The sequence below is a fragment of the Carassius gibelio genome, chromosome B13, assembly GCF_023724105.1.
Source record: "Carassius gibelio isolate Cgi1373 ecotype wild population from Czech Republic chromosome B13, carGib1.2-hapl.c, whole genome shotgun sequence".
In the NCBI taxonomy this organism is placed as follows: domain Eukaryota; kingdom Metazoa; phylum Chordata; class Actinopteri; order Cypriniformes; family Cyprinidae; genus Carassius; species Carassius gibelio.
Window position 1 is genome coordinate 12398325 of NC_068408.1, and position 27624 is coordinate 12425948.

The window sequence follows — 27624 nt, forward strand, 5'->3', positions numbered from 1 at the left end:
TTGAGCTTAAACATATCCAGGGGTCAAAGAGGATTAGGTTGAGGTCAGTTGCTCTTTGAGGAACGCTTTAAAAGGATGTAGAAAATAAAGCTTTTTCCCTCTAGTTTTTCTGTCCATATTTGGTGGCTGCATTGTTTATGTAATCACTTTAGCAGATTGCAAATATCACAGTTGCCCCTGACAAGTCTGTTAGTGACCTCTGAGCTTCCACATGTCTGAACATTAGACGTCTGCTTCGGCAAGAGCTGCGAAAAAAGCCACAGTAGGGCCCCACTTATTGTTACGTAATTTCTAGTTTTGCTTGCTTAAAGGAGGAGAAGGCAAACCACCTTTGTTTGGCAACCTTTGAACCACGAATGCTGGCAGACACACTGTATGTATTACTCCACTGGGACGGTTGTTCTCATGTCTTAATTAATCTGTCCATTTCACCTGCTGACTTTAATAAAACACGTGCCATCACTCTGCTAAATGACTCCTGTACTCTGAGTTAAAATCGAAGATCGATTTTTCATATGAGCCCTTGAACCTTTTTTCACTCAATCAGAAGCTGTCGTCGAACCAACTGTGATCAGACGAAGGGACAGTCTTGCCACATGTTCCCAAACAGATCAGACGCTGGAAGAACAAGGTCGCCTGCCATGCAGATGCAGTAATTTAAAAGATTATATGGTTATCCTCCATCCTGTAATCTTCACAGGTTCCCTCTAAAATGGGAGAAAAAAAAACATGGGACACATAAAAAACCTGTGACCTAACAATTTAAGAATCCTGGGTGTTTGCTGTTGTACTTGGAACAGTGCTATTACTGGCTTTAAAATCAGAGCACAGATGTGAGGACTTCTTTTACGATGCTTGTTTTTTTCACTTTGCGCTATGACATTTACAGAGCGTCCCAGGCAGACGCTGGAAGCTCTCTCTCTCTCTCTCTCTCTCTCTCTCTCTCTCTCTTTCTCTCTTGCTCTTCTGACCTAAAGCACTTAAAAAAGAAATACCTGATGCTAATTGCATGTTTTGCAAACAAATGTTTTGCATCATTTAATTGATTGTTGCCATTGTTCAGCACTGTCATCAGTTCAAGTTGTTGCCAGCGTGTTATTTTAGCAGCAAGGGGTAAATGATGGGTATGCAGATGCCCGAGGCGCTACAAGAGAGTTTGTCTTTAGGCCCACCAGGGTCTTGGCCTTTGGTTCTGCGAGACTATCTCTTAAAGAGCCTGTGTCTAAGAAAGACCCCCCTTGTCTCCCCCAGAGCGAAGGTTGGGGATTACCAGTCTGCCCTCGGTGAACAAGCTCACAGGAGACCTCGAACGTGGGGGGTGGTTGCTATGGCCATTGGGCTCCCCTAAATGGTTGCTAGGGACCAGGTATCAAAGGTCCACAAGTCGCACACAGTCACGGTCATGGAGGGAATTAAATAGCAACAAAGAAATTGTGATTCTACAATAATCTGGCCTCTGCGGCGCGGGTGGGGGCAGAGGGCACCGTGGACCCGTTGGGTCTGTGATCATAGGAGCGTGGTGCTAGTCCCAGCACCCCCCACTTCTACCCTCCGTCTCCTTTCTTCCACTCCTCTCGGATCTGGGAACGTACCTTATGGCCAAACTAAGCTGCTTTAGAAGCCCATTCAAAGTCAGAAAGGTGTTTGCTTTTTATCTCCTCATCCTAAGACTTAATTTAGCTTTTGTGTGGTCCTTGGACATTGGAAACATGCAAGTATAGCTGGATTTGATGGTAATAAGAGATTAAGCGAGCAAATGAAGGCGTTTGGTTTGAAATTAGATCCTTATTTACTCCGAGATGTGAAGACTGGGAGATGTTCCAAACTCAACAAGTAAACACGACCTGTTTTATGAGCTTGCCAGTCACCAAATCGCTTTAATAAAACTGATACTCAGACGATAAGATGCAGGTGACCTCACTTGTCCAGTCGCTCTCTGGAATGCTTGGCCTCCAGCAAGTTTGCGTAATACCGTCTCGCCTGCTTTTTAAGTTGTGGTCTGTGTTATTATTAATGTGATTATGTTCCTCAATGATGTTTGACAGGGTATAATCTGCAATCTTCTTCCCTTATCTCTTTCTCCCAGGTGTCACCTGGTGTCATGTCTTGGTACAGAGTTCCGCCGTGGTGCAGGTGTGTTGGACATCGTCTACGAGTCTCCCTTCCAGCTCCTCACCTGTGGATACGACACTTTCATCCGCTATTGGGATTTGCGCGTCTGCTCCAGGTACTGCCCCATTCTGGGAACCTGCAGCGCCTCGCCGTTACGATTCGTGTTAAATTAGGCTTAGTTCTTACATTGACCTGTGCTGTCAGCAGATTTGGCCTTGTCTACTGGGACTAATAAAGTTAGCCGGTACGTCTCGGAGAGCCTGTGAAGAAGATTAGTGTTCTCTGTTAATCTAATAAGCCCTCCTGTGCATAGAGTACCGTTTAGATAAAAAAGAAGCCAGACTTGAGCCTCCTCTTGGGTCTGTGGACACAATTGTTCCTCTGAGAGATTGAAAAGGACCCCCTCGTCGAGAGAGGCTCTTGCGGCGGGACTCTCACCCACCCAAGTCCACGCCGGTTGGTGGCCATATTGATGTGGCGCGGTGCGGTGTGTCTCCAGGACAACGGGACGGGTGCTGGGAATCAGTGAGCCGCTTGTGGGGTGAACTGGGGCTCTATGTAGGGCTTTGGGGAGGGGGGATCCTCACATTCGCATATGGGCAGTCAAGTAACACAAATCAGAGGTGATTGAAAGAGGGCCCTGGAGAGTTTGGGGAGGGCCAAATGTCCCCTCTTAAGATATCAATAATTCACAGTAAGACCAGTCAGGACTCAATATGTGGTACGTCTTGATTCAAAGCGGTTAGTCATCTGAAAGTCGTCATCGTCTATAAAAAGAGTGCACTTTAATTCACTTATAGAGTAAACTGTACTTGATGAGTTAGTGTGTGAAACTAATTAATAGATTGATTTTGAATAATTGAGGAGGATGTGTGCACGTCTCTTCAACTGAATTTGATTGCTCAGCACCTTGCATATACAAGGGGTTAAAAATAGGAGATGGAAGATGACGGATTAGTTTAAGCAAAAACTTTTACATTTTTTTAATGCTTAAACTCCATAAAGATACCTAATATTTAATACATTAGGCTACTTCTTATTTTTTATTTAATATGACATTATATATTATATACATGAACAGGATTCCTAAACATGATGGAAATAAAGAGATGGTAATAAAATACATTAAGTAGATACAGTAAAGAGCTGTAGCTGTAAATTTTCTTATTGTCATACTAATTTCTGTGCTTTTATCAAACATAATGGAATGTTTTTAAATGAAACAAACGAGTGAACGTCATAAAGTATTACATTTATAAAATTAATTGCTAATACTTAATGCTAGAGCTTATTCATTTTTAATAACTCATTTTAATTTCAAGTTACACTCTCACAAAAATGTGCAACAATTGTACCTTAAGAGATGCAACCTTTCGTCAGTGGGTCACTTCCCTGAAAAAGGCCATCCTTATTTACCCCTATAATGTACGTACTTAAGGGTACATATTAAGGTACTAATATGCACCTTTTATGGGTGGATATGGAACAAAGATGTCCTTGGGTTTTCCTCAAGTGAAAGGCTGTTGTTCCTCTAAAGGTAACATTTTGCACTTTTTCCTGATAGTGTATAAAACTGAATTGTTGATTGTATATGATGAATTTGTTTTGTGTAAGAGGAATGACCCAGCCCATTTTAAGGTTTTTGTTCCTCTGTGTGAGCGCATGTGTGTGTACAATCCAGACATCTCCCACACGCTTCTGCTGCCCTGCTGTCTACCACACGGCCCAGCCACACTCCCTCTCCATGATTTATTCAGCACACCATTAATGGAGAATTGATCTCTATTGGCTCAGCACACGCACAGACACTTGCCCTGTCCTTCCCTCTTTTTTTTCTCGACCTGCTCTAAAACAAGAAAGCCCCTTTCCGTAAACAAGGGATGAGGTTTCAGCCTTGTGGCCTGCCAGCACAAATAAGACACTCGCCCTTAAGCCGCGCAGAGAGAGCTAGCCATGGTGGCTTTGGCCCTCTGCTTTAAGACCGGTCTAATATAGAGTGACAATGGCTGGAGTTGTGTTGTAACTATGGACTTCAGTACTTCAGAATGTGTCTAAATATGCATAGCTGTACATTACATGTTCATTTCAGTTAACAATTTTGATTCAGAGATTGTATTTTTTTGTGCGTGATTTTTGTCCATTATGATGTAATAATAAGGGAACATGAATAACCCATTGTTCTATAAAAGGACAGTTCATCCCAAAATGAACATTTTGACTAGATTTACTCACCCCCATTCCAAACCATTATGACTTTCGTTCTTCCAGTGTTATTATAGTAATACACTAAAACTGAAACCACAAATCACATTTTGTTACTTGAAATAAATAAAATGTAAATAAATAAACTCATTTCAGCTAACTGCCAAAGCAACATTTCTTATTTTCATTTAGGTCGACTTACTAAAATGACTAAACACTTAAATAAAAATGGATAAAAACTATATAAGCATATAAAAAAGAACACCTATAAAATTGAATAAAACAAAACTATATCTTTAAAAGTTAAATGAAAATAGAAAGAAGAAAAAAAAAAAGTATGATAAAAATACTGTAACAGTATCTCACTGATACTAAAATAACGGCTTTCTTATGTGGAGCACTAAAAGAAGATATTTTGAAGAATGTCATACATCATTTGGGAGTGTCCAGCTCCAAAAAAACAAAAGCATTATAAAGGGTAGTCCTTTCAAAAGCTTTGTGTGAAGATCAGACCACAGTTTAAAGTCCTTGTTCTGTGTAAATGCTCTCTTCTGTTGTAGCTCTTAAATCACATGCACTTCAACTTAAGGACGTTATTATCTGAACTAACCTATAAAGCAATATATTTGTTGAATATATTTGTAGCAGCTGATCAATATGAATTCCCTTTCTACCAGGAAATGTGTGATGGAGTGGGAGGAGCCTCATGACAGCACTCTTTACTGTATAAAGACAGACAATAATCACATGATTGCCAGTGGTTCATCGTATTACGGAGTAGTCCGCCTTTCGGACAAACGACAAACCCGCTGTTTACAGGTAACTTTGAGACTTTTTTCCCCTTTTTTCATTTGGTATTTTATTTTAGTAATATTCATCTTTGTAATGATTGGTTGATAGATGTTCCAGCTGGCACCCACCACCAGCAGCCCAGTGTACAGCCTGTGCTTCAACACCACTCACCTGTACGCTGCCCTGGCCTCCGTCCTCTACTCCCTTGACTTCAGATCTGCAGCATCCCACTCCTGGAAATAACCATCTGTTAATGTTGCTTGAGATTTTAAGGCTCGTTCTATATCTCCTCCAAGCCAATAGTGATATTCTTAGACCCTTAAATGGGGAAGTAGCCATGTTGCCTTTGGATGATCAGTTCAGCTAATGATACAGTTATGGCCTTGTGACAGGCTCCTGAGAGCAAGCAGGGTTCACGACCTTCTGTGGCGCGAATCTTAACGGACTTAACACATTGCCAGCGACCTCTGAGATGTCTGAAACAAACACCGTTCAGAGCTGCCAACATCCACTGAGGGGATGTATGCTAAACCACAGCACATATGACAATGGATATATTGTAACTGAAAGTATATTTTTCCAACAATGAGCCAATTAAACGTGTTTTCTTTTCTTTTCTTTGTCAGTTGTCTTTTTTGTTCTGCGTTAGCCAAAGGCTGGCTCTGAATTCCTTGGTCAGTTGTTTATATTGTTCCATGCCTCACTTACACTTACAGCATTTTATCGCTTATAGTTGTTCGCTGGTTTCATGTTGCTAGATGTCCTAATATTATCGTAACTGGCTGTAGCTTTAGAAAATTTCGCCATAAATTGGATGTCTAACTATTTCGACAAGAAATCAGTTTTCTTACTGCTAAAAATTAACATCCTGGAGGGGAAAGTGTTTGTATATAAATTGCATTTGTGCATACTTCATCATCATTATCAATGCATGAATCAAGCTGTTGACAATTTTTGACAGTTTTCTATGGATAATTTTTTACCATAATTAAATGCTTACCGTAGCACTTCATCTTTCTGACATTTCACTACAGTATCCCACAAGAGACACATGTGCGCCAGTGTCTTACCTCCTATTGGTAGTCATTGCATTGCTAATTTACATAATCTTATTCAATCACTGGACTCAACCACATCCCATTGGCAGTGGTCACTGAAAATAAGTGACTTCTAGTTGTTTTTAAATCTCTGTCTGTGAATATTATGGATGGAGGATTATTCATATTTTAGCCAGAAGCAATGGTTTGAAGTTCAAAATGATGGATTTGTTTGTTACAAACATGTAGTTTTTGTACTTCATAATACTTCAGTTGTTGAGAGTCTTGAGAGTCATGTTATGTTTTTGTCGGTTGTTTGAACCCTCATTCTGATGAAGGATCCACTTATGAGCAAGTGATGCAATACAAATCTATTCCAGTGAAGAAACAAACTCATCTACATCTTGGATGGTATGAGGGTGAGTACATTTACACATACATTTTCCCTTTTGGGTGAACTATTCCCTTAAGAGTGAAAAATTATAACCGTTTGTTACATGTGTTTTAATAATTTCTCTGGTGTTCCTAAAGAGACAAGGAAGACATTTGGTAACCCTGTAAGTGTTTTCGACTTGTGTTATATACCGTAAAGTGAGAAATTTGAGGTCAAAGGTTAGGCCTTAAAAGCTATGGGTGGCTGCTGTCGTCTGTGCAGGAGCCGACATCTGCAAAGAGGGAAACAGAACAACTAAAGGAGACAGTAACACAGCTCTTCTTTCGCTAGTCCTCAAAGCAATGACTCACAGCATAGAAGTAGCTGAGCACATTAGCATCCAGAGCTAGCGGAGGCCTGCACTGACACGGTTAATCCATGCCATCCCAAAACAAATACCTCGCGCTTCTGATGTTAAAGCTCACTTGGATTTGGCGCAGTCACTGGATGACAATGCAAAGGTATTGTCCCATTTCACTCCAGGCAGGTTTTATTTACTTAGGGATTCCTCTGTGATAACTCATAGGAATATAGCCATGTTATCCTAAAAACACTCTGGGATGTCAAAGAAAAACAAAGAAAATGTTTCATACACATACTTGATATGAGTCCATATGGCAAAAAAGTATTTTAATATGTACATATATTTTCTGTAAGTTTTATTTACTAAATGAATTTTTATTTTCCAAAATATTTTTAAGAAAATAAATTTAGCTTTAAACCCAAATATATTTAGTTTCTATTTTAAAGAATATTTAAATATTTGAAAATATAGTTTCTTGCTCATTGAATTACATTTTATAAAATCTTTTGGCATTAAATTTTTTTTTTTTAATCAGTGTACAAAAAATATATTTCCTTAGACCCGTTTATAGGTTTATAACATACAGAATACAACGTGGCCAAAAGTTTTGAGAATAACACAAATACAAATTTTCATTAGTAATTAGTTTTCGGCTTCAGTTTTTTTTTTATATATCTTTTTGTTAGATAATACTATGGTATAACGAAGTATAATTACAAGAATTTCATAAGTTTCAAAGGCTTTTATTGACAATAACAATAAGTTTATGCAAAGAGATTAACCTGTTAACTGTCACTCACATTTTTGAACCCAGACTTGAAAGTGCATGATCCAAACCAAAAAATGTATAATTCATGACTGAAAACATTTTTTAACATGATTTTGATGTACCATTTTCTTGGTAATGCAATGTTTGATTTTAAAATGGGTTTCAAAGGATTAATTTTGAGATTTTAAGTTTTCAAGTGATATATCATTTCTGATAATTTCTAAAGTGTGATAGTTGCCCCAACATTCGGAAACGGGATTCATCAGAGAAAATGACTGAAGCCCAGTCCTCAGCAATCCAATCCCTGTACCTTTTGGAGAATATCAGTCTGTCCCTGATATTTTTCCTGAAATGGGTTCTTTGCTGCCCTTCTTGACACCAGGCCATCCTCCAAAAGTCTTGGCCTCACTCTGTGTGGAGATGCACTCACACTTGCCTGCTGCCATTCCTGAGCAAGCTCTGCACTGGTGGTGCCCCGATCCTGCAGCTGAATCAACTTTAGGAGACTGTCATGGCACTTGCTGGACTTTCTTATTAAGTTCATTTTCATGGCGAAGAGGCACTTTGCAATTAATTGCAATTCATCTGATCACTCTTCGTAACATTCTGGAGTATATGTTAACTGCAATCATAAAACTGAGGCAGCAGACTTTGTGAAAAATTCATATTTGTGTCATTCTCAAAACTTTTGCCCTTGGCTGTATGTAGCATTTATTTAAAATATTTTTGGCAAAAAATAAAAAAAATAAATAAATCTGTATTATAGGAGTTAATGGAATAGTTCACCCAATAATGAAGATTTTTGCCATAATTTATTCATCCTTATGTTATTAAAGGATATTCTAGCTACTTTTTCATTGTAATGAATGAGGACTGGGGCTGATAAAAGCTTCAAACAGATATAAAAAGCACCATGAGAGAATCATAAAAGTGGTTTGTGTGACTCATACACTCATGTGCTATATTCCAAATCTTCTAAAGCCAAACTTGTATGAAGAACATGAATAAATTATGACAACTTGAAATTCTGGGCAAACTATCCTTTTAAAGGAACACTTAGGTCTAACATCATCATATTTAATCTAACATAACCATAGTTTGTTTAGAAACTACTGAGAAGAAATGTTGAACAGCCGAGACAATGCACAGCACAGTTGCTCCTCAGTGTAATTCTTAAAAGCCGGGTCTCATATTGGGCTTGATGTGATTTATGGTCAATCACGGAATAAATTAGATCATATGCAATGTGGAACAATCCATTAGCTGATTTTGTCACTGAGGATAAAAGGAATGCCTACACCTCCGTGCAGATATTGTACAATCATGCAGGAAATATGGCCTCCCGGGACTCAAAGACTTGGTCAGTTTAATAAATAATAATCCATAGGTTTGGAGCTCAGCAGGAAATGGGCACTCACTCATATTGAGGATGACATTGTGGATATTTCTAAAATGAAGCCAGTGAACTTTACACAGTGTGGCTTCAGTAAAAGCATAATTACCTTACTATGTCTGATTCTAGTTTTATTTCTTGCACCCTTCTTCTTCCCTTTTATATTATAATTTAATTATATCTATCTATCTATCTATCTATCTATCTATCTAGAGCAAGGTCATTACCAAAGGCCCTCGCGGAATTGTGGGTGAGCCACAAGCTCAGAGTTTCTGACAAAGGTAATGAAGACCTTCAGAGGACGTGAGGAGGGGTTGGAGGCGCCTTATGGGAATGGGATTTGAGGATTACATTTTCAGAACCTACAGCACACAAAGGAACACGCACAAACATTGTCCACAGAGCAACCAATGTCACGTCTGGAGTAACATGATTATTTACACTTTATCTTTACACTTGCCTGTGCACGCAGCACAGATTTGGAAATGCTGGTATATAAAAAGGCAATGATTACAAAGACTTGGGATTAAACCCACTTTACACGCTTTGCACCTGCACAAATCACTGTAAAATCATACTGGTAATTTAAGGACAAAAGGTCTACTTCCCTGCACAAGGGTTTACTTTATCTACCAGTATTACACAACAAATACATTTACACCATCAGAGCACATTCCTGCTTTGATCTCGGAAGAAACATCTGGATGGGAAGGAGCACTCACGGGAAACCACTGATGACATTTTTGAAAGCATTTTGATCTAATTTGTTTTAATTCCTAGCTCCGGTTGGTTTGTTTGTCTGTACAGCATCTATTCCCATGCTGGACACATGCTCTAGCATCTCAACAGCGTTCAGAGTAAAGAGAGCAAACCACTGATAGAGACCTGAGCAAAGACCGCTTCATAAATTTAGCTTTCAAAAGACAGGCCGAAGACTGTAATGATGCATCTGCTGAGCTTTCTGGCATACCTTTTTAAAGCCTCAATTACACCGTGGTTCTCCCGGCAGATGTTGGAGGAATAGCGGGAAGCAAAGCTATTTGACTGTGAGAGCAAAGTGTTTAACAGGTGAAACAGTATCTGTCATGTTACCTTAGACTTGAATGAGGGTGAAGACATGTCTTTAGTCATTCAACTTTGAATATGTTTTATATTTTGGAGATACATGATCAAGGACTTTATATATATTCACACTCTCTGTTCACATTTCGCAGGATGGTCTTGACTTGTATTAATATAAGAATGCCTATTTCAGCTCAAAACCACATAGTAGTAGAATTTCACACATCTTTCACTTTCCCAATAATCTACAACTGTTCTCTTTATTTACGGACTGGACTGGAAAAGTAATGTGAGATTTTAAGAGTCACACTACGTTTTGCTTGGCCAAGTTCACCGGAACTTAAATGGAATCAAGGACTTCCTTCAGTGCAGGTGACCCTTGTTTCCTACAGGACAATGCCTTTCCTAAGCTGCATTAGCTTGTGGTTTAGTATCAAGTGTCACAGTGGCTAATCACACCCAGGAATAGACTTCAACCCACATACACGTCACAGAGGACTCTGGGGTAACTTTATACCAATAGTGCCATCTAAAGGTCACAAGGAAGACACAACTATTGCATTTTATTCTGACACACCTAAGGCACAGGAAATATATATATATATATATATATATATATATATATATATATATATATATATATATATATATATATAAATATTTATATAAATATAAATATATATATATATATATTGCATCTGAACAATTCAAATGTTATTTGAATAATAAACTATTAAATAAAATATATTTAATATATAAATATATAGGAAGTAATAGTATAGGAACAAAATGATAAATATTATTAGCAAAAAAGCATGCCAACACACACACACACACACACACTCATAAATATGTGTATAATGTATGTCTTGAAAATAAACAAAAAACAAAAATGTATATATTGCCTTGCTAATTATATTTTATAACAACTCTGATACATACATACATGCATATATATATATATATATATATATATATATATATATATATATATATATATATATATATATATATATATATATATATATATATATATATATATATATATGCATGTATGTATGTATGTATTTGAAAGGACAGACCTATTAAATAATGATATAATATTAAATTAACAAATATGTATTTTTAATATATAAATATAAATATAAAGAAACTAAGCATCAAATACTAAAATTATTCTTAATTATTCACACAGACACACACACACAGACACACACACCTATTTATATTATAAATTGTTATATGTTATTATTATTTTATTTAATTTTAATTAAATTATATATGTGTACACATGTTTATGTTGAGATGGTAATAGGCTATATATCTATATAAACACTGATTTTCCATAGGTTTATATGTATCCACTGCAAAAGTGTATCAAAGAATAGCAACTGTACAAAAGACATTCATCTTATTAAATGTAACAGAAAAAAAAACAGGTTGCATGGCTGCATACAAATGAAAAGAACAGGCAGCATATCTCACATTGTCCTCATCATTTGTCTCATTGATCTGCTACATCTATCCTCAGTAAGCAAAGGAATCTGATCCATCTGTCAAACACATTTTAAAAGCATTAGTGTTTGAATTATAAAGAGGTTGACAGAGGGTAAAGGGGTGGAGTGGTCGCCCAGGCCAATGGCGAGTCCCCACCTCTCAGCCTCTGCTGTGGGAGAAGCCCAGGACCTGTGTGCTGGAAGCGAAGAATACATGCCTTTCATGTGGACCTCCAGCATCTGTCCTAAAGGAATCCCACCAGCAGTTAATGAAAGGCACATTTTCCCTAGAGGAGGGGGAAAAAAGCTAATTTGAAGAAACTCGACCCTACTTTGCAAATCAGTCAGTAGATATCTGATTGTCACTCCAAGAGCTGGGGTCTAATCCTATTGTTTTTTTCTACAGGATTACTTGTGCTGGGTACCTCTCCCCCTTTGGCACTGCACGGGAGAATAGACAGATTAAGGGGATTAGCTTGTATCCTCCTAACTTGTCAAGCTGGGATGTAAGGATCCATTGACTTCACTGTTCTGAATGAGAGAAGTGCCTAAAAAAAGAGAGAAATGAAAGGCAGTGAACAAGAAAAATTCCTGAAAGAACAATGTGATTTGTTTGCTTTTGTTCCTTTTAACTTGGCTCGGTTCAAAGGGTCTCACCTAAGAAGCGGTGGTCCCAAGTCGGAAAGATATGTCCTGGGAATAAAGCGAGTAAGAGCCCTTAGCTATGGCTGTCAAAATAACATTTAGCACAAAACAAACAAGTTTACTTGAGAGATTACACTGATTTTCTAGGGATCAGTGGTTGTCACTTTTCTCGATGACAGCGTACACCCAGGCTGTGACTGAATCCTGAGCTATGCTGCCTTCATGGTTAGGAAGCCATCAAGGCCTGTCCGAATAAAATGCTTTCATCAGAGCTTTCATTTTTTGAAAGGCACTATAAATGGATCCCCTGTGTGTGTGGACTGGCATCTGTTGGAGCAAAAGTGAAAAAAATCCATTTATAAATGTTCAATTTTTTACTATTTTTAACAAAAAATAATCACAGTAGTTAGCAGTTGACTTAGATCCTTGAGATACTTAAGAACCTTGGTAACCGAATCCAGCAAATACTAGTTAATTGATAAACTGTCCAGGTAGGCCTATATTTTGTCTGGTATTCTTAATAATCTATATTTATTTATTCCAAACATTCGAAAATTTTGCAATCCACCGTATTTCTTAGGTTATGTCATGACTGAGTATTTAAAGCTACCATCATATGTCAGTTGAAATAAAACAAAGACATGGGAAATATGATTTGTAACATAAGGAATGTCATTAAAAGCTGTGTGTGTGTGTGAATCAAATTAAAGTACAGTATTTGGCAGATACTTACCCGTTATTGCAAATTACTTTAGTTATATTTACTAACACAACTACTTACATTATCTACTTATATTACTGTATTGTATCATGTAGGAAAAGATTTTCGGTCAGTGTAGGCTACTTATCATATATCCTACTTGTATGTTAAATAATATTAATACTCCCTCTCTCTCTGTCTGCCCGTGCGATTATATACCGAGCCTATTTATCGCTTTATTTCTTGGTTTTGCTCGCATACTTTTTTGCATAAGGGCATTTCCTGCCCCTTTAAATTCAATGTCAGCTGATTTCTTGATCTCAGCTGGTAAAGAACAACAAAGTCGCGCCCTGCCGTCGCTTTGGTTGTTTTTAAACGACAGATAAATCATCCAATCGTCGCTACGTTACGTTGTGAAACCAGGAAGTATTCGCTTGAACGGACCAATAGCAGCAGGGGGCTGGGCTTGCGGAGACTTTCGGAGTTTGTGAGAGAGTTGAAAGAAAGAAGAAAGAGACGTAACTGAAGCTAGCTCGCAGGCTAGCTTAATGTCCTCCCGTGTCGCAGATGTGTCGAAAGCCACGGGAAAGGACGGAATGTGGGGGGTTGGATATATAAAACAGGGAATGGGCTTGTTTGTAAGTAACGCGGTTATTGGACCGATCGGTTCGGTGACAGTGGAGGCAGCGTTGACCGAGGTAAAAACCCTGTTAGCGTCATTAGCTTAGCCGGTAGATTGTGGCTTTGTCACAAAACCTAGTGAGCTGCCTACTTAGACAGCATTTTGAGGCGCCCTAGGTGCATTTAAACGTTGTTCTCGAGCTCAAAATGCGGTCTACGTAGTCAGCTCGTTAGGTTTTGAAGCACAGCCTGTATGTTTGCTTTCACAGCACTGACTACAAAGCTTACTTAGATGTTTAAGTTTGACATGCCACAAACATATTTTATAAAGTTCGAAAGTGAGCTTTATCGTCCGTTTTAAAAAAAAAAAATCTTTTTTTAGTAAACTCAACAACCTAGATTACAACAACCTAGAGAGGGCTGATCTGAACAGTTTAGGATATGTTAATATGGCTTTTAAAGTAAATAAATGTACAGGAATATACATTCACTGGTCTATGACATGGACTTTAGGCACCTCGTTAGGCATCATTAATTCTAAGTGTAAAATAAATTTAGTTATAGGTGTAAAGTTGACCCCCTACAATAGACCAGCATTTAAATTAATATTGTTTAACAGTATACTTGTATGAAACGTACATTTTAATTACATAAAACCTGTCCCTTACCTGTATCCCATCTCAAAAGCCACAAAGTGTTTTTAAGTATGAACACATTAAGTTCTTAAAACACAAAATATATTTAACCTTTTTATAGCTAGTAGTTAAAGACACCTAATAATAATAATAATAATGTGGGACCTGATATGTTGACTGCCATATTTTATTTGCCTTACATAACAAAAATTTGGTTGCCAAAGAAAGGACAGAAAGGAAGGAATTTCAGAAGTCGGTCGGTAGTGACCTTGGCTTCTTTTTAGTAAGTGATTCAATATCCTTGAGTGGATCTTTTGAATTCTTTGTTAAAGTCAGCAATTCACACCCTGATTCTGTACATTTAGATTCCTATTTAGACTAATTCTAAAACGTTCAGTGATGTTAATCTGTAAACAGAATACAATTCTTGGAAAGTCTGTTCCATTTCAGTCTTGCTGAGATTACATGTAAATACACAGCCAAATGAATGATTCATAAAGCTTGGTCTCGGGCCGAACATTATCCTTTCTGATGGATAAATAATTAAAAAAGTCTGTCTGTTATTACTGCTGCCACTGAAGTAAGGATGTACAATAGGAAATTTCAATCTGCGCAAGGTTTTATTGGTATTAAGGTTGTGATCATTCTTCCGTCTAATCACAGTTTGAGTTGTACAGTTGACTTTGATTGACTTTTTAATGTTGGCTGTCTAGGAAAAATCACCTATTTAAAAGATTTCAACAATGAAGGGCTGAGGCTGTTTTGACTGTGCTTTTATTCTGGCCTTGACTGATAGGTGTGTATGAAGAAGATGCTCTTCTCTCTGTTGTGACAGGTGGCAGATCAAGGTCAGGGAATGAAAAAAGCAGGGAGCGAGCTGTTTGCTCTCCACAGGTGTTATCTCTGAGGGAATGTAGGTGCCTAAAAGATATGCGGATCTTCGATCTGCTAACATTACAAAAACAACATGCGTGGTGCCTACGAAATGGCGTTCACAGCTTTTACTCCAATAGTCACATTTCTGAAGTCAAACAGGACTTTTGATGAGAGAAGAATTAGGATAGGATCACGAGAAGCTCTACATCACAACCTTTTCAAATGACACACTTCTGTTCAAAACCTGAGAAGTCTGTTGTCTTTTCCAGGTTTCTTTACTGATGAATGGAAAGTTCAAAGGAACTGCATTTATTTGAAATATAAATCTTTTGTAATATTCTGAATGTTTTTTTCTATCACTTTTGATCAATTTATTGTGGCCATGCTGAATATTAATTTCAAAAAGAAAAAAAAACCTCAATGAGCCCAACCAAGCTTTTGAACAGTAGTGTACATATCACCTTCCAATGTAAATTCAGCTTTAAAAGAGAATAAATTTACTCGGGCATTATCTCTAAAAATGTATTTGATTGGTATTTTTTGTCTTCTGCATTAACTCAGCTGCCATTTGCCATTCTGTCCATTTTTTTGCACTACATCCAACCCTGCACAGGTTTGCAGCTCTGAACACCCAGGCAAGATTTCAGTTTCGCTATACCTGTATCTAGCACACCACTCGAGACAACTGTCAGGCCAGCAGTTGTCATCGATGTCTGCGTGTATGTGAGAAAAGCACAGATCGCTTGTCTGTTCATCCTGTTTACTTGCATTCCCTGGCAGCCCTCGCTAAGTCTGAAATGCCATGAGGGAGGCTGTGTATGTGTGTGTTTAAATCGAGCCCCTCCAGCTAATAAAGGGGGCAGTTCATGTCACACTGTACCATGTGTGGGTGGTGGGTGGCCCGAGCCCGACCTTCCTCTTCTGTCTCTCCCTTGGTCTTTGCAGCCCTGTGTAACAAAACTCTGTCTCTGCTGTGTTGATTTCCCTATCAGACGCCTATCATGCCTTTTCTCCTGGGGTTTAGACAGGTAAAACAAAAGCAGAGGAATCAGCATTATTATTTTTTTATATAATTATCAAACGTAACTTGATATGGAAGTATAAAACCGTCTGATCAAAGATTTGCAAAGCGATCTTCCTGTCAGCTGTATTAATGTGCTGGGTATTATCACCTGTATGTATCACTGTCTTGGAGATATTTATTTACTTGATTTATTATTATACTTATTCGTTTGGCTATATATTGCAGTGAAACGTTGTTTTAGGTTAGTTTTTCGCCAACAAAAAAAGCCTTTGGTGCACAGAGCTGTTCTGGGATCTGTGCAGATAATATGCTTATATTTTCTGTTTGGTTTTTGCAGACCCGGCTGCCTTGTGTAGGAGTGAACAACCAGAGCTACTTCTGTGATTCGGGCCACTGCTGTGGAGAATCTCAGTGTTGCAGCTATTACTACGAGGTGTGGTGTAAGTATCTAAGTCCTTCCTGCCTACACATGCTGTAAGATGAGGTCTGTCCATGCTGTACCTGTTCTCTGTAGTGTATGAAACATCCTCAAATTGCTTTGGATATGCGTGTAGTCCTTTCAAGTGCATATTGGTTGTGTAATATACAGTCGTCCCAATTCCAGGACACTGTAAACTCTTGATAGAAAAGGCAGCCGGTCTCGATTTTTTAAAAGTTCGATTACATTCAACCTTGAAATGGTTCAGCATTTAAATACAGTTGTAATAGCATTTAAGAAGTCATGGCCTAATGGGAAGTCATGGCCTAATGGTTAGAGGGTTGGACTCCCAATCGAAGGGTTGTGGGTTCTAGTCTCGGGCTGGACGGAATTGTGGGTGGGGGGAGTGCATGTACAGTTCTCTCTCCACCTTCAATACCATGACTTAGGTGCCCTTGAGCAAGGCATCGAACCCCCAACTGCTCCCCGGGCGCCGCAGCATAAATGGCTGCCCACTGCTCCGGGTGTGTGCTCACAGTGTGTGTGTGTGTTCACTGCTCTGTGTGTGTGCATTTCGGATGGGTTAAATGCAGAGCACAAATTCTGAGTATGGGTCACCATACTTGGCTGAATGTCACTTCACTTTCACTTTCACTTTCATTTAGGGGTGTAACATGCCACCTGTTTTTGTCCTTTCAAAAGTTGTTTGCGGCAAGCAGCCCAAGCTTTTGATGCTAGCTTTGGGTTGGACAGGAGGCGGCAAGCCTTGGGAAAAGACATCCCAAGTCATGGCTCATGTTTGACAATGTAATTGTTCTGTTTCTGTAAATAGTAATGGGATTTAGGTGTTCAATCACGTAGCTTACTGGAACCAGATCTGCTATCATTTCAAGCACAAATGCAAGTGACAGTTCAAACGGATATAATGTTGTTGTTTTTTTAACCTTTTTTTTTTAAACACATTTTATAGGTTTTAATTATGAGTGTGATATGTGTGTGTTGCTTCTAACATTTGTCGTTGGCTGGCCCTGATCTAGTTGTTGTTCGGCCCTGTTCACGTCCGTTGGCGATGTTCCTTTCCTGTGTTATCAAATTACCCCTCTGCCTCTGGTGAACCATCTATTTTAATAACTGAGGACTAACCTCATCTCCACGGTAATTACAGCACATCGTCTGCTGAGTCAAGGGGCTGCACTTTGGGTTTTGTACAACGTGCCAAATACATACTCGGACAGACACAAATCCAGTGTAACCCGATCAGACCAGCCCCTGTAAACAGCTGCCTTAAATTTCTCTATTAGGAAAAGTGGACCCCTCTGTCTGCCAGAAAAGGTCTCTGCTTTATTTGGGGCAAAGTTTCACACTCTTGGATGGATCTCACATGACATTGACCAACACGACTCTTGCCATTGGCTGATGAGCATCACACCCTAATGTCCAGCACATTCTTCTCTTGTGATCTGGTGCCAAATTGGGAGAAGACATTTCTGTACCAATATGGAAGCATTTTATAGATATTATTTTGTTTTTGTGAAGAAATTAATATTTTAAGCACAGATGCTTACAATAAAAGTCACAATAAAGATATGCAAATAAAATGCAACAAAATATTTTTAACCCATTTTTTTATTTTCTATCCTTCAGAGAATCCTGAAAAAAGTATCACTGTATAAAAAAATGCATCAATGTATAATAAACAAATTTTGAACACCAAATAAGCATATTATAATGATTTCTGAAGGATCATGTGACAGTGAAGACTGGCACCACAGGAATAAATTGCACTTTGAAATATATTAAAATATGAACGTTATTGTAAATTGTAATATTGTTTCACTGTATTGCTCTTTCTACTGTATTTTTGATCAAATAAATGCAGTCATCATAAGCATTAGAGACTATTTTCTAAAAACATTTTAAAAATAAAAAAAACTCCATACTTTTAAATAATAGCGTATACAAAGTGTGCATCCAAAAAATCGAAATGTTAGACTAATGAAGTTTGACTCTGGGTGGAGCTTTAAGACAAGACGCAAAGAAAATAGAAACCAATCAACTAATAAAACCTCTTGTCAGACAACACTGGTGACAACGACCTCGATTAACATGGACGAGTTGTGATTTATGGTGTGTTGTGCCTGCTTCGGACATGATGTTCTCTTCCCTCATTAACAGTACTGTGTTATCTGTGTGCTCTTTCATCAGGGTTTTGGTTGGTCCTGACTCTCATCGTCATTGTGGGCTGCTGCTGTTTGTGCCACCATCGTCGAGCCAAACACAGACTACAACAACAGCAGCGGCAGCATGAGATCAACCTCATCGCTTATAGAGAAGCCCATAATTACTCCTCTCTACCCTTCTATTTCAGTCAGTACCCGATTCATTCCCCTGTCATTCTACCTCTATAATCAATACAATACAGTATGAATTTATCTCTCAAGGTGCAATTTAGTTTTGGCCACAGAGATTGAATCAGACACTAATGTAAAGGTGAAGAAAAAGGATGATTGGAGTTATGCAAAGATGCAAACTACTCACCTTTCAGTGACAGTTCACTTTTTTTTAAATCAAAATAGGTCACCTATGAGATTTACTTAGATCCAATGAGAAAGGTGACGGGGTCTCACAAGGGTGCTTGTGATCTTACAATAGTAAATAAAGAACTGGGGCTGGTTGCATAAACCTGTTTAGACTAGTTATAGACTAGTATTTCCTTTACTCTTTACTTCAGAAACTATGTATAAAAAGGGTAATATTTTATATATTTGAGGTCTGTGATGTGGGAACGGTGAAGAGAGAGAGGGAAAGCTTTTTGTTCTGTTGTGGAAATTCTAATTCAATAACAATTTGTAGAGACTGAGAATGAAAAACCAAACAGGGTTTTGTCTTTGTATTGCTTTAATTCTCTGCAGAGAATGATCTGGTTTACACACAGCTTCTGAGTCTGTGTGCAAAGAGATAACACACAGACTTACAGCCCACTTTTTATAGAATGTAAAAAGATACATTGAAGGACAGACTAGGACCTTTGAGCCAATCATGTTGCTCAGTGCACATCACATCATAACTCATGCACATCTCATCGTAGATGCCTGGTAACTTTCAAAAACTGCCCATCCCTGGTACACAGTTGCCCTCAAATGTTGTTTTTCAACCTAAAGCAGTTACGTGCACAAGTTACATAAAATAACTCAATGTCCCTATGGACTTCATATACTACCTTATTCATTGTATGTTAAAAAAGATACTTAAATGAGATTAATGCAATCAATGCCAAATTAACAAAACTAAAAATTTCCATAACACTCCTCCCTTTTGATCATTATTGATCACTTTTACTGATTAAATGTAGATAAATTTATGAATACACTACCCTTATAGTTTACATCAATCATGTAAATTCAAGATTTTAAACACCATTACTCTTATAAGGGTGAACAAAGCATTTGCATTGTTTTTTTTTTATGGAACATGGTCATTCCTAACATATAAGCAAGCTATAAAGAAAACAATAACTCTTATATTTGATTATATGTAAAAATCTTAGTGTGATATTCAAACAGAAGAAACTTTCTTAACATTCCTTCCAGTTGCATCATCTTGTAACACGGACAATGACCTGCTTTAGACATTCTTTATTCTACAACATGTAATGCTTGCTTACTACTCTTCTTCTGTAGAGCTGCTGCAGGTGTCAGATTTTAGCATCTCATTGTGTTCATCATTTACATCAGAAGTACTTGCATATAAAAGTCATTATACATTAACATCTGTTGAACTACTAAAGATTTCATGATTTAATTTACAGCTCTTCTAATCATTCCCACTACACAAGGTCACATGCACAGCAAAAATAAATTCATGGCCAGTGCTGAGATGACAATTAACCCAATGTATTCTTCTTTCTGCCGTAAACCCTTAAACCAATTCCATTCCCAATCATCATTGGCATTTACTTCTCTAGCTGTTAACCTGTGAATTGAATTAGTCATGTTTTGAATATATTTCCCACAAGTACACACACATCCCCGCCAGGAGATGCGGAGAGCTGGTCCAGAACAAATCTTGCAGTGCAGTCAGCCTCAGTCCTCGTAGTTTCTTCTTGATGTCTTCCATCATCACCTTAGTAGTGTTCATGAAACTCATCCGTTCATACCTTGCAAATTTCAACATAAATTTGAAGAAGGCTGACCCCCAAGTGACGGTATTACAGCATGGAAGAACTTCTCAGCTCCGTTCCAGAGCCTGTGTTCCCTCTTGTCGAGTTGGTCGTGTAGTTTCGCTGCAGTGGTCGGATGGTATTTCTCCTAACAGCTCAAGTCCCTCGATGTCATCCGTTGGCCCAAACTGACCTCAGATCACCTCCACACAGTGATGTTGCTGCGTGTTCAGCTCCCATTCACCACTGTATGTTTGTTCACCTAAGTCAGCCAGACGTCCCCCTTGGCACGGGGCAGCTGGTCAATCACTTTACTGAGCTGTAGCCCTCTGGTGGCGCTGGAACCTTCCTGACTTGCATGTACCCACGTAGCTCCCTCTGCCACTTTAACCTCTGTGTTATCATCAAGACCTGATATCATGCAAGACTCCTTCCACTGGCTTGGGCAGAGTGTCCTTTACCTGCTAAGATATCTGAGAGAGAACGAGAGACAACTTTCTACTACGCTTTAGCATGTCATCTTCACACAAGACTGTAGAGGACAGTGGTTGTGGTTCTGGTCCTACTCCACTGGAAGTTGGCCTGTCAAACAAAATTTCAAATGGACTCAAGTTAGACTTTGTTCTTTTTCTCATTCTCATATACATTAACACAATGGGGAGTGCTTTTACCCAAGACAGTCCTGTTTGCTCACAACACTTCATTAATCAGTTCTTTTATGTCACATCTGACTGATGGTTTAATTTGCATTATCAATTATGTTTGTACATTATATTATCAATTCGCTGATTTGGAAGTGGGTGTGCCACTTGAGACATCATTTGCCCTCTGTCCACTTTGCTTGTGGCACAGATCATACATGATTGACAATACCTGTCTGCAAAGGAAATGAATCCCTTTGTGGACCAATATTAATTTAGCAAATCAAACATTCCCCCTTTACTCATGTGATCTAGGCCATGTACAAGTTTTGCATAGTGTGGGAAAAAGTGTTTTGGCAGACATGGTCTGTCTTCAGTATTGGCCTGTTTTCAGTTTGCACTCGGCCTTCACCCGTTGTTTCTTGTCGTCTGCTGTGGCAAAAGCTTGCATTGCTGTAAGATAATCAGAATGGAGTGTGAATCAATCATTGTTAAATGTTACACAGGTAAAAGAAGGTTCTGTTCTCATAGCTGTGTCCTTCGCCTTGGTATCAGCTTACTTGTTACCTAAAATCACAAAATCATATATTTTGGAATATGTGACGTATTTGCAGATAGCAACTAACTTTAGTAGCAAAATTGCTTCAAACAATCCAGGTCAGTTTGTCATGGGGTTGCAAGCCAAAGCACTCAGGGGCGATTCTTTGATAACATAATTTGGAATGAATGTTCGACAATACGAACACATGCCCAAAAATGACATGAGTTGCTTTTTCATGATAAGCTTTAGAATCTTTTGTATTGTCTCTCTTTGTTTTTCAGATTAGGATTTGCCATTTTTAGTGATGATGACCCAAAAATGTCACCTCCATTTTTACAAACTGCAGTTTTGACAAACTGACTTATGACCCTCAGTAGCCAAAAGTTTGACAGTATCTTGTTCGCATATTTCTTAATCTTTTAACAGGGAAAATAGGTTTCACAGAGCACAATTACCCCAGCTGATCTTAATGATTCAAAAACTGGTGTTCACAGAGTCTGTAATCAGACTTTGGAGTGACTTGAACTGGTTCCCAATTTTTAACCAGCCCCAAGTCAAATTTAGATAAAGCCCAAAGTGTTTTAGGGACTTCTTTGAGCGATGGGTAAGTCTCTACTTCCTCCTCCTGAGAGAAAGTTTTTTGTCATTGTGTCATCAATTACACAGACTGTACGTACAGCTTTAACAGCAGTCCCGTGCAAACACATTTGGTATGCAGACAGTGTTGGATTGTATTCAACATTTTCCTCTGCTGTCTCCACCCAATTCACATAAAAAATACACATTTTTACAAATAAATCAATGTCTTCCCTATGGTCATTGTTCTTTTTGGACAATGAAACATGTGGAAGAGAATCAAACAACATTTGCTCATGAGAGACTTTACCTGGAACGCGTCCTCTTTACCTCACACTTGGTCGTCACCACCGTGTGGCTTCGCACTTACTCGCACGAAGTCTTATCACCCCCGTCCTGCTTACCTGCAACAGGCCTGTTTTTCCGTACCCGCGAAAAATCAGTCTCGCGTACCTGCGAAACTATCCTGTTTCACGTACCGGCGACAAACTGTTTCACGTACAGGCAAACGTACGCGTACCAGTGAAAACTCGTTGCACGTGTATCTATGAAACCATTCATTAGTTCCACGTACCCATGAAAAAACCGTACACATACCGGCGACCTGTGGGGTGGCTTGGACTTGCAACATAAGGTCTAGGAATATCAAACCGCAGTTTACCAAATTAGAAACCCAATTTTGTAATTTTTAAGGTTATTGGAATTTCAAAATCAGTCTCACCGTTTGTAGCACGCGTTTTCTAATCCATTGAGAAACCAGCAGTGAAGGTCCACAAGCCCTCAGACGTCAGTCCCCCCTTCCCTGAAACCTTTTTGGGGTTTAGGGCTAAACCCTTTGTGGGTTTAGGGTGATCAGCCAACTAACATGCACAAGTTACATAAAATAACTCAATGTCCCTATGGACTTCATATACTACCTTATTCATTGTATGTTAAAAAAGATACTTAAATGAGATTAATGCAATCAATGCCAAATTAACAAAACTAAAAATTTCCATAACAGTTCTGTTCAGCATGGCCGTTTAATCAGCCAATATTGTCTTAAATAGCCTGCATAGCACTTCATCTTTTAGAACATAGGATTTTGACCAAATATATTCAATCTTGATTTTTGTAAAAAGTTGCAACAAGATGTTAATTTTTATTAGATTTTCTTTGAAACAGTTTTGGACATATACATTTTGGACATATAAGGTAATAAAAATATTAGTAAAAATACCTTAAAGTAACTACAGATGAGCATATAAAGCAAATATCTTTAAAAGAAATTCCATGTGGAGGATGCCTCCGATCTGCACCTTTTTTCCTCCTTACCTGTTTGCATCTCTGGTTATAGTTGGGTGCAATGTAAACTGTTCTATAAGCTTTTTCTTAGAGTGTACAAAGAAATATCTTTTGAAAATATACAACATATGAAATATACAATAATGTAAGTGGAATAGTTAACAAAGATAGATTGGGTACATTTATGAGTTATTATTATAGTTATTTATTTTATGAGTTACTATTATTCTAGAATGCCCAACAAAGCAGTACAAGTTGGATAAGAAGTATGCAGATCAGTGATAACTGTCTGCAAATAGCTAACAATAATATCTGAATCAAGTTATTAAGAGCTTGGAAGTACTACTACTAGATCTGTTCATTGCCCCTTGGAAGAAATGCATGCTTTAGTCGCGGTCAGTCAATAAATGCATTTCTTCATACTTTTCTCCAGGGTTCCTGCCTGGTTACCTCTTACCAGCTTATGAGGAAGTTGAGAACAGACCACCGACGCCCCCACCTCCATACAGTCCCTCTCATCCAGGCCAGTCCACCAGCATTGACCCAATGTGCTCTGAACAACCAGAAGAGCTCTGCCCTCCACTGCAGTCTAGCCCCGTCGTCCCGTCTGCATCTGAGAACTGTTCCCCGGGACCCTGTGTAGAGCAGCCACATACTCCCACTGCACACCGACCTTTCAGAAGCACCTACAAACCACAGTACCTCAGCCGAGAAGAGGACGAGCAGCCCCAGGAGGTGGAGTGTGCTACCTCACACAGCCCCATCAAACAGGGCAGCTCCGGTGAGGATCTGACTGAACCCGTAGAAGACTGTTCTCCCGACAGCAAAGACAAGACTCCAGGACGCCACCGGCGCTTCACAGGTGACTCTGGGATTGAGGTATGCGTTTGCAACCAGGGGCCCGGGGATGGAGAGGAAGAGGAGGAGATGAAAGAGCTTGTAGGGCACATGGATGGAGGGGCGCTTGAGGAGCAGGACTTCTGTGAAAGCTGCAACCTCCATGGAAGCAGCCCTCCTCGTGGTCCAGGGGATGAGGAACAGGGCCTGGCTGCCTCAGACATGCCTCTAGAGCACAGAGAGCATCAGCGACCTCCAGTCTGCCTCCATCTGCACACCATCAACGAACAGGATGGTCCGCATCACGCCAGCAACACAGACCCCCAGAGTTGAGCACAACCGGTTCCAGCAGAGACTTACTTTAGACTGCTGTCCCCCTTTACGTTCTTGAGATACATCAGTTTGTACTGTCAGCAATGCCACTTTGGTTGTACTTTGAGTGTGTGAGAGGGAGGGAGGGAGAGAGAGAGTTTTAGAAGGGTGTTAATGTGTAATGAGTCCTCAAGGTTTTATGGATTAATAGGGTAATCTAGTAAAGTCTGTTGCCTCACAGAGAGATCATAATCAAAGCCAAAGGGGAAATTCTCCTTAGTTTATAGCCTTATTGAGCTCTGGGTGACATGCCTGTAGATTTGGAAGCTTATGTTGCTTTTTGGGGGATGATTTCCTCCTACTGAGATGAAGATTGCACACAAGGTCAGGGGATATTGATTTGTGCTGGCTTTTGCTCCTGAGTTCTTACCTGTAATGTCATTTAAAAATACTTAAAGGGACAGTTCACCCAAAAATGAAAGATCCGTCTTTTAGTCTCTCTTGAGGAATTCCAAATACACAAGACGTTTGTTCATGTTTAAACGCAAATGAAGATATTTTTAATAAAAAGAGTATATTCCACTAAAAGTGGGTGCTTTAAAAAGATTGTAAAATAAATCCATATGCACATGCATAGAGCACATCAAATATGGTCCATAAAGAATGAAACGCATGATGCGTGAGAACTAGTGAAGTTCAAGCAAGTACAGTTGAAATTATTCTTCCATGGTTCTTGTTAAATATGAATAAAAGCTTGAATCAAATTAATTATATAAGCCAATTACGTCTCTTCAGAAGACTTTGATTAAACCACTTGATTCATATGGATTCATTTATGATCTTTTTATGAACTTTTTGAAGCATCAATATTCATGTGGAAGGAGGTACAGAAATATTGCAGGTTTGATTAAAAGTAATTGATAACATAATTTTCAGTTTTTGGTGGATTATCCATTTAAGATTATAATGTGCATGTTAAAAAATGGAAAAGACAGCCACAGAGCAGTCTGTTAAAACTTCAGAGCTTTAATATTCACTTGTTGTTTCTTGTTTTTCTTTCTTGTCTTTTTTCTGAAAATGTTTGATCTGGAGTATCTGCATGATGCTATTCAGAACAATGAAGGAAAGCAATTATCTCAAATATATATTTTTTGTATCAATAAGTGAATGTGCTCCCCTACCTAGCAGAGTATGGTTGCCATTTTGTTTATTTTGTCTCATCATTGTAAACATGGTCTTAGGCTTTATCCAATGTTTTGCATGATTATTTGCTTAAACTGAATACATTCACATGCTATATACTAGTACGTTTTGAACTCCATTATGCAAATACTCTTCAAATGAAGGCTGAAAATGCCTTAGTATATAGATTGAACCCAGCTTGTACATTTACACTCGGTGCCTTTGTTGATTTAGGTAGTTTTCATATGCCTTAGAGAAGAGTGTGTCTCGTAGTTTTGATTTCTGCATAAAATAAGGGCCAGTATGAGTGAAGATTTTGCTCAGTGGTAACGTCTTGTTTGAAAGGATAACTTGATAAGCCTTCCATCAAAACCTATCATTTAAATATGTTTTTTGCCTTAATTTAATTTCTATATTCTCCCATAGAGCTTTTAAGTTGTTTTTGTATCTTAACACTGTAAGGGAACTCTTGCACCACTAACATTAACTTATGTAAAGGCCTTATTAAATATTTGAATGTGCGTTTTGTTGTAGCAGACCAGGTAAGGTTACTGTCTTGTTAGTGTAGCACTTAAGTCGGGTTCATGATGAGATTGAGATTTAGTGTTTCTGTGGCAGTGAGACTGAAAGCTGCTCCACTACACTTCACTTCCTTACTGTGTGTGTGTGTGTCATTGTAGGATGCTTTGAGTTGATCGTTCTTCAGGCCACTGTGTTTCTTTGACCTTTGGTTTAGATTAGCAGTTGTAGGCGTCCTTTAACAGAGTCTTAGCTTTGGCACAGATGGATCTTCAGATCAGAGTGTTCCTTTGTAAATGGTAGCTAATTTTCTATCAGAAGTGATGTGGCCGGTAAATTAAGTTCCTAGTGTGTTGGCTGGAAGAAAAAAAAAACGGTTCGGGAGGTAGTTTTCAACATTTACGTGGTGCCTTCAGAAATATTTTTGTAGCAGTATTGTTTGGCAAAATCTAAAATTGAGGATTCTGAATGTTTGGACCAGTTATAGCATCATAGCATCAAAATTATTTGACCGATTAAGTGAAGCTTGAAGCTACGAAGTCAACTATGTTTCTGTAGTTCTAGTCGCCATTGCTTTCTATCGTCTTTTGATGTTTGAGACCAAAGGTATTGATTAAAAGTGGAAATCTGTGTCACTGTTTTGGGTAGCTCACTGTGAATGAGATGTTCATTTGTTTTGCCTAAAAAAGTTGTCATTGCACTGTTTTGACACTGAGCAGTGTGTGTGTGTGTGTGTGTGTGTGTGTGCGCGCGCGCTTGATGGTGACAAAGGCTTTGCAAGCCAACTGCTTTTTTTTCTCTCTCTTAATCTTTGATTCAAGCCTGGTACTATGTTTTAGCTTTGTATCCATAGTCACTTTCTTTTTATATATGAAACTGTCTTTTCCGCATTTTATAAGAAGACTCAACCAAATTAAAGAGTATCAAAGATGTTCCATATGAATAAAAAAAGCTTTGAAAGCCTGTGGATTTCTGTGAGTGGTTCAGTTACACATCCAAAATGGCAGTTTTTTCCTTTTTCAGCCATTTTTGTTCTCAAAGTATTTTTTCTTAT

The 27624-nt window shown here is 38.6% G+C and overlaps 2 protein-coding genes and 1 long non-coding RNA gene across 4 annotated transcripts in view; 2 read left to right on the top strand and 1 right to left on the bottom strand.

Moving 5' to 3' along the window:
• The window catches only part of LOC127970655 (F-box/WD repeat-containing protein 4), a 28350-nt gene extending 22630 nt beyond the window's left edge, over window positions 1-5720 (top strand). Inside the window, exons 7-9 of the mRNA XM_052573321.1 lie at window positions 2087-2227; window positions 4992-5133; window positions 5215-5720. Coding sequence (XP_052429281.1) covers window positions 2087-2227; window positions 4992-5133; window positions 5215-5349 — 418 coding nt within the window. The 3' untranslated portion in view covers window positions 5350-5720. The remainder of the gene's footprint in view (window positions 1-2086; window positions 2228-4991; window positions 5134-5214) is intronic.
• Window positions 5721-11391: 5671 nt separating this feature from the next.
• LOC127970185 (uncharacterized) lies at window positions 11392-13256 on the bottom strand. The gene is made up of 3 exons (XR_008156548.1): window positions 12258-13256; window positions 12026-12148; window positions 11392-11887 (listed from the first exon to the last, which is right to left on the bottom strand). It is a non-coding gene; the product is annotated as an uncharacterized LOC127970185 (long non-coding RNA).
• A 145-nt stretch (window positions 13257-13401) lies between these two features.
• On the top strand, window positions 13402-27533 carry LOC127970184 (WW domain binding protein 1-like). Of its 2 annotated transcripts, none has more exons than XM_052572493.1 (4): window positions 13402-13643; window positions 16439-16541; window positions 18725-18886; window positions 24154-27533. In XM_052572493.1, the coding sequence occupies exons 1-4, from the start codon at window positions 13494-13496 to the stop codon at window positions 24888-24890; spliced, it is 1152 nt and encodes a 383-aa protein (XP_052428453.1). In that variant the 5' UTR covers window positions 13402-13493; the 3' UTR covers window positions 24891-27533. The 2 variants fall into 2 exon arrangements, with proteins under 2 accessions (XP_052428453.1, XP_052428454.1); XM_052572494.1 differs by lacking the exon at window positions 13402-13643 and adding an exon at window positions 15926-16105.
• The last annotated feature ends 91 nt before the right edge of the window (window positions 27534-27624 follow it).

Coding starts and splice junctions, on each gene's coding strand:
- LOC127970184 (XM_052572493.1), top strand. CDS start 13,494: ATGTCCTCCCGTGTCGCAGATGTGTCGAAAGCCACGGGAAAGGACGGA. Junction 13,644..16,438: donor TGGAGGCAGCGTTGACCGAG/GTAAAAACCCTG, acceptor TGGTTTTTGCAG/ACCCGGCTGCCTTGTGTAGG. Junction 18,887..24,153: donor CTCTCTACCCTTCTATTTCA/GTCAGTACCCGA, acceptor ACTTTTCTCCAG/GGTTCCTGCCTGGTTACCTC.